The sequence below is a fragment of the Microplitis mediator genome, chromosome 6 (assembly GCF_029852145.1).
Source record: "Microplitis mediator isolate UGA2020A chromosome 6, iyMicMedi2.1, whole genome shotgun sequence".
Taxonomy (NCBI): domain Eukaryota; kingdom Metazoa; phylum Arthropoda; class Insecta; order Hymenoptera; family Braconidae; genus Microplitis; species Microplitis mediator.
Window position 1 is genome coordinate 701,271 of NC_079974.1, and position 7,181 is coordinate 708,451.

At 29.4% G+C, this 7,181-nt stretch overlaps 1 protein-coding gene across 4 annotated transcripts in view; it reads left to right on the forward strand.

The window, feature by feature from the left end:
- Positions 1-5,462, forward strand: part of LOC130669369 (transcription factor CP2) — a 44,024-nt gene extending 38,562 nt beyond the window's left edge. For all 4 annotated transcript variants that reach the window (XM_057472215.1, XM_057472217.1, XM_057472216.1 and 1 more), the window contains 2 exons: positions 805-1,391; positions 3,734-5,462. In XM_057472215.1, the coding sequence (XP_057328198.1) occupies positions 805-1,391; positions 3,734-3,819 (673 nt within the window). In that variant the 3' untranslated portion in view covers positions 3,820-5,462. The remainder of the gene's footprint in view (positions 1-804; positions 1,392-3,733) is intronic.
- The last annotated feature ends 1,719 nt before the right edge of the window (positions 5,463-7,181 follow it).

Consider the following 7,181-nt stretch of genomic DNA (forward strand, 5'->3'; position numbering starts at 1 on the left):
GATGTTAACATCGTAAATTTTGGTAGAATTTTCTTTCCGTGTACGATCAAAACGTTAAAAACGTTGAATTTACGTTTAAAACTTTAAGAACGTTCAATTTACGTCTAATATTTCGACTCGGGTACTTTTTAATAGATGTATGCCATAAATTAATTAACTTTCACTAATAAGTCACGTATTTATATACCTAAAAGTAATAATAATTACTTACTTTTCGAAATAATTGATAGTAGTTTTCAGGAATCTACAAAAGTTAGTAAACTACTTTGCATTAAGTACATAATAGTACCAATTATTAATAACAGATTCCACTTTTTACTATTATTTATTAATTTTTAATATTCTCGTTTTTCCGTGAAATCAACAGTAAAATTTACAACGATTACATCACAAATTACTGTAACCATTGTAAATTTCACTATGGCCGTAGTAATTTTTTGGTTTTTATTTTAATTTCCGTCAGGTGGTCAACAGGATCCGGTTTCACTATGACACCATAACATTTCAAACAAGAATAAGTTCTCTTAACCCTGATTAAAAACTCCGATTGAAACCGCTGATTTCCGATTGAATCCGATTGGTTCCGATTAAAATCCGATAGACTTTCAATCGGAATTAATTGGTTTCAATCGGAGTTTTTAATCAGGGAAGAGTTCATTTGTGAGGAAAACTTAAACAAAATTATCTACAAGCCTCCATAATTAAAAAATTATCGTTTTTATTATTAAATAAATAAAAACTGTCAATCGTTCATGATATTAAATTATATGGGATAATAATAATTGTATTCCATTATATGTTTAGTTTAACCCGAAGTTTAAGAAGTGCCGGCGGTGCATCGCCTTCAGACTCTGGACAAGATGATATCAGTGAAGGATCACCACAAAATATGCCAACAGCACCATCGCCAGCACTCATTCTTCCAGATCTAACACCAATCAATGATACGACAGTCGGTGGAGTGTTTGAGCTTCCGGAAAATGCAAACCCGATGCAAACAGCAGCCTGGTTGCGTGCCAATGGTTTGCAAAAACTTGAGGCCACGTTCAAAACACGTTCAGCCCGTGATTTGCGATCGCTAACTCGAAGAGATCTAATCGAAATATGCGGCTTAGTTGATGGCATCCTCCTTTACAACCGAGTTCAATTACCTCAACGGAAGCTATACTTTTCAATGGATAGTGATGGCATGGACGATTGGAAAATTATTTATTTGCGCAATTTGACGAGTGAAGCTCTCACTCTTGAAATTATTAAGAAATTTAATATTTCCTATGAACGTTTACATTCCGTTTGGGTTCAAGGACCACATAATATAAGGATTGTGATGTCTAATGAAGATGTGGAACATATGGAAGATAGAGAGTTATACTTGATCGAAATTATAAAAGGTTAAGGTTTTTTTTATTTTATTTAATATCCGGAGAAGTTATTCTCGTTTGTAATCTTATGGTGTCATAGTAAAACCCGAGCATGTTTGCCACTTGACGAAAATTTGAATAAAAACACGAAAAAATTCATATGGCCATAGCAAAATTTCCATGTGTTGGTTTCAATTTCTACGGGTGGCCAACATGGTCCCTCTTTACTATGATACCACAATTACAATATATTATGGGGATTAGGGTGGCGCAAAAAAACCAACTATTTTTTTTTTTTTTCGATCTCGCATGAAAATTTGTTGGTTTACGATGTTTTGAGAAGCCTCTCCAAAAATCAGCTTGATAAAAAATTTTCAAGAGGTCGCTCACGAATTTTGAAAATATCAAAAATGATTGGAATTCGAATTTTTATTTCTAAATTTTTTTCTTTCTCGTGGCAGCAATAGTTTATATTTGTGAAATCATGACTACGCTGAGAATTTGAGCCCAAAATTTAAATATTTAAACCTCGCTCAAGAATTTTGAATGTTTCCGAGTGCTGTCTTTTGGACATTTTTGAGCGACCCTTAAATATTAATAATAAAGCTTCTCGATTTTTTCACCATCAATTTGTATCATAATGAATAAAAATACAACCCGAGAAATAGAAATAATAAGTTATTTACATACTTTTTTATTTTTTAATTCAATTTGTAGGTTTTTTCGCTTATTCAAAACTTACAAAATTTTATTGTTTGAGACTGTCCTATATATTTTTGGTTATGCAAAAGTTATATTTAAGTGAAATGACAATAATTGAGTTATAAAAAAATATAAAAACTAATTCAAACTATTAGTTACATATTATTAGTTAATATTCAAAATTCTTGAGCTTCGTTCAAATATTTAAATTTTGGGCTGAAATTTTCAGCATAGTCATGATTTTACAGATATAAAATATTGCTGCCACGAGAAAGAAAAAAATTTAGAAATAAAAAACCGAATTTCGATCATTTTTGATATTTTCAAAATTCGTGAGCGACCTCTTGAAAATTTTTTATCGAGCTGATTTTTGGAGAGGCTTGTTAAAACATCGTAAACCAACAAATGTTCATACGAGATCGAAAAAAAAAATAGTCGGTTTTTTTGCGCCACCCTAATGAGGATGATTCCCATAATGCATGATAACCGGTTTTTTTGAAATGTTGATTATAGGAACGGCACTCATATATATTATAGTTATCATTACCATAACATTATGGTAATGGTAACTATAATACTATGGTAATGGTTACTATAATACTATGGTAATCATTACCATAATTCTTTTACATGCGATATGGGAACTGTTACCATAATGATGGAAATTGTTCCCATACTTATGGGAACTTTTCCCAGAAAGTATGGGCCTATATCCCATAATTCCAAGTAATCATTACCATAACGGTATGAGATGATATTTCATAAACGTACTAGGAACGGTTACCACACTGATAGAAAATTTATATTGACTCAAGAAATATTTTCTTGAGCCAAGAATTTATTTCTGAAGAAAACTAATTGTCTTGCTTCAAGAAATTCTTGTCTTGATTTAGATTTTCTTGGCTCTATAGATTTTGTATCTTCGATGGATAACTCTCGTGTCTTGACCCGAAACTATATTATCTTCAATCGATACTATCGAATTCTTCAAGCAAGACCACTTGTCTTCAACTAAAAATGTCGTATTATTATTTAAAGAACTTTAAATTTTTGGTTCAAGTAATAATTCCTTGATAGAAGATGTTTTTAAAGTAATGAAAAAAAAAATTTTTTTTAAAATAAATTTCTACTTTAATATATCTGAAGTAAATGAATGTAGTCCTAAAAAATCACTTTAAAACTTTTTATTTTTAAAATAAAAAAAAAGTTTTTTTTCAAGCTGAGTAAATTGATATCTTGATTTAAAAACCGCGCCATTCTCGAAACGAGTCGGTAATGTCTTAAACCTAGATTTTGCCTATCTTAATCCAAGAGCAAGAAATTCTTGAACGAAATATGTCAGAATTTTGTTTCAAAACAAAAAAGGCTTCATCGAAAAATCAAATTCTCAAACAAAGAATTTTTTTTCTCTATCCGAGAATTTTAATTTTTTGATTCAAGGACTTATTTCTTGAATTAAAACAATTAAAAATTTCGAAACAAGAACCACATTTTGAAGAAAAAATTTTTCTTGAATCAAGATAGTTTTTCTATCAGTGCATAAATTTCTCTCCATGTGACTCTCAACGGTCACACTTGTGACTCAAATTATATAACTCACAATATGACTCTTGAGGGTTACTATCATCACGAGTACTTATTTCTTATTAATGTTTTTCATTTCATTACAGATTCGCCTAATGACAACAACTATAAACTATTATTGAAGCCCTTCAATCCTGAAGATGACGTTAAAAAAAACGCACGAGTTGTCTGAGCGAAATTTAATAATTTTTTATATCGATATAATATTTGAATATTTTTTATAACACAATTTAATAATAAATTGTGATATGGTTCCGACTAATCTAGTAAATTTGTTAAGATCACTTCAGTTGAAATGACGAAACTCGGAACAAATTTGTTTTCTTCTTTTCGATTGAAAAAAAATTTATTGTATTTTATAAGAAAGTGTCTTAGGAAATCTGAATTACGATATTTGCCGTAAATTACCGCAACGGTATTAGAAAAAATTACAGCACTTTTACCGAAATTTGCGGCATTTTTACCATAAATTTGCAGTATGTCGTAACCGTAAAAAAAAAAAAATGCCGAAAATTCCGATAAAATTTCCGCGTTTTACTGTAATTTTATGGAAAATTTACGGCCAATGACAGTAATTATTGTAATGTACCGTAATTTGGATCTGTCGTGTTTTTTTTCATGTTTATTTCTAATCAGATAATTTCAAGTGGTTCGATTTTATGATAATTTCAATACAAAATAGTAGTTTATCTATCGAGTGCGATCGTGTTTAAGACGCGAGTGTGAAAATTGGTGCCCGAGCCGAAGGCGAGGGTACCAACACACGAGCGTCTTAGACTCGATTGTACTAGATAAATACATTAGTTCTTGTGACAGATATTTGAAATTTACTACATTTAGTGCCTATAAATCGCAGGTTATAAATCCGTGTTAATTTATTTGGTAAGATTGTTTTGAGTATTTGTTGAAAATTAGAGAGAAGTCGGTAAGTGGACGAATTAAAATGATGATAAATTTTGTCACAAGATGGCTCGTTAAGTTACTTCGATATTTTTTGGTCGTTTGCTATCGCACATGTAACCAAAAAATATTTTTTGATCCGATGATGACGTCACTATTAGAACGATTAGGTATCTTTTTTACCAGCTGTATCTTATCTAATATTTTTAGCTGCCGGCTACAGGCGCTAAATGTCGTAGATTTCAAGTGTCTGTCACAAAAACCGTCTTTTAGTCTTCTAATTTTGAAATTGTTACGAATCGGGCGAATTTAATAAATACTGAGCTCGTAAACTTGATAAAAATTGAGACCTAATTTTAATTAACAAACAATTAGGGTTATTTGTACAATTAGATCTCTTACCATGACTTTTTTTTTTCTTTGTATTTTGAATTCTCGTTTTTTTCGGTTCCAATGAATTTTATTTCAATTTCAATTATTTGAAAATTGAATTATACGAAATTGTATCTTGTTAATTGCATGCCAATTCATCTATTATTATAATTTCTGTGGATTTCGTTAATAATGATGTTAGCTAAGTAATTAAGTAAATTTATGTTATGACAATTACTTTTAAATTGTCTATTAAATAAGCTAGTGCTGATAAAAATGAACTGTCAATTTATTTAGCGTTTAAAATACTAACATACATCAAAGTTATATTGACAATATTATGTATTATTGATATGTTATATCTAAAGTTAAATAAATATGAAAAATATCACGTGATGAATGTAATTATGACTCACAATATGATGCTTTAAATTTTCTGCTTAGGTAAACAATAGCGATGATTTTATAATTATTTTCGTATTTATATCTTATATTTTTTCTCAATCACGTGATATTTTTTTAGGAAAATACTATTAAGTGAAAAAAACTGATATATATTTTATAATATCTTTAGATACAACTTTCTGTTTATCTTTAAGTAAAATTCTACTGTAATGTAAAAATAAAATATCATATCTTTCAACTATAATTTGTACTTTTAATTTAAATATTTTTTATTTTGAGAATCATTTAATAATAATAATTAATAATGATAATAATTTTGAAAACAATTGCGATACAGAAGGACAAAACTAGATTAAATCGTGGACTTGTAATAATTTTATTTATATATAGAAAAAACTTACAAAAAATATTTTAAGTTCCAGAATTGATTATGTTCTGTTTACTATTTAATTAGTGTCTTTTGTTTAAAAATTTCCGCAGCTAATAATAATTTGACAGCTGTATTTTTTATTTGTCTTGATAGAATATTTATAATATTTTATTGAAGTATAAAATTGCTATTAAAATCTCAAGAAAGTTTTCTTGAAGGGGGGGGGGGGGGGGTTTAAATTATTTAAAAAAAAAATTTTTTTTTATTTTTTTTTCTGAATGAGCAATATGTCAAGAATATTGTGTACAAATTTTAAATCAATCCGAGTAAAACTAACGGAGTTACGGCGTTTCAAATGACCGGCCGGTATACCTGATTTTTATACCTGCCCGACCTGCCCCTACATACCCCTAGTAGAAATCAGCTGCAATTTTCTTTGTTCTTCCGAATCCCTTTCTCCGGCTGTGTGTCTTTCAAAGGATGTAAACTGATGACTCAATATAAGTATAAAAATTCATATTCTTTTATTGATAGTTTATTTCAAATTTTCACGAATAAAAAACTTTAAATGGATTTTCCCGAAAACGTTATTTTTAAAGTCCGTGAACATCATAACTCAAAATGTACTGAACCGATCCTTTTAAAAATTTGAACATTACTTCTTCACATAAATCAACAGGTAACTACGAAGAGTTTTTTTTTGTTTTTCATTTTTTTCTATTTTTTAATAACAAATTAACCGCGATTTTTTGAGCTAAAATCGCGATTTTCACTTCCAAGTGCTGCAAAAAATCGAAAAAAAAAAAAAAAAAAAAAAAAACTCTTCGTGGTTACCTCGAGAAATACATCAACTTTAAAATGCATGTCAATTTTTTTTTTTCCGATGATCCGGTAACGAGTTATGATGTTCACCGCAAAACGACTTTTTTTCGAGGCGCCTCCGGAGATTCAACGTCACCAGCTTATTAATCAATATTTTTCGTTGAAAATTTTTTTCTGATATTCTTTAAAAGTTGTACAATAATATGTGATTAAGTCTAATGAAATTATATTACTCATCTCGCCGGAAAAAAATCACAAAAATATGCTTTTTTTTCGCCTTTAAAACCCTACCCCCCCCCCCCCTTAAGTAACTGGACAGAGTCGAAAAATATTCTGGTGTTAAAAACCATCAACACATTCCTCTGTGACATTGCATTCCGAAATAGCAACAGCACGTTACAAATATCATAAAAATTTAAATAAACCTGTACATCTTGATGCCCTCGTATCACTTTCCATGAGCAGTAATTTTAATTGAACTTGATTGATTCTTATTATTTTCAGTAAATTATGTAGCGATTAATAGAATAGTGATTGATTTTCTCCATAAATGGAAGTATTAATATTTTTTTTTAATTATTGTGTGAATTTAAATTAATAGCTTATATATAACGCTTTCAATACAGCAAATGACTCATTTTCGCAGAATCTTTGAGTTGCTCAGG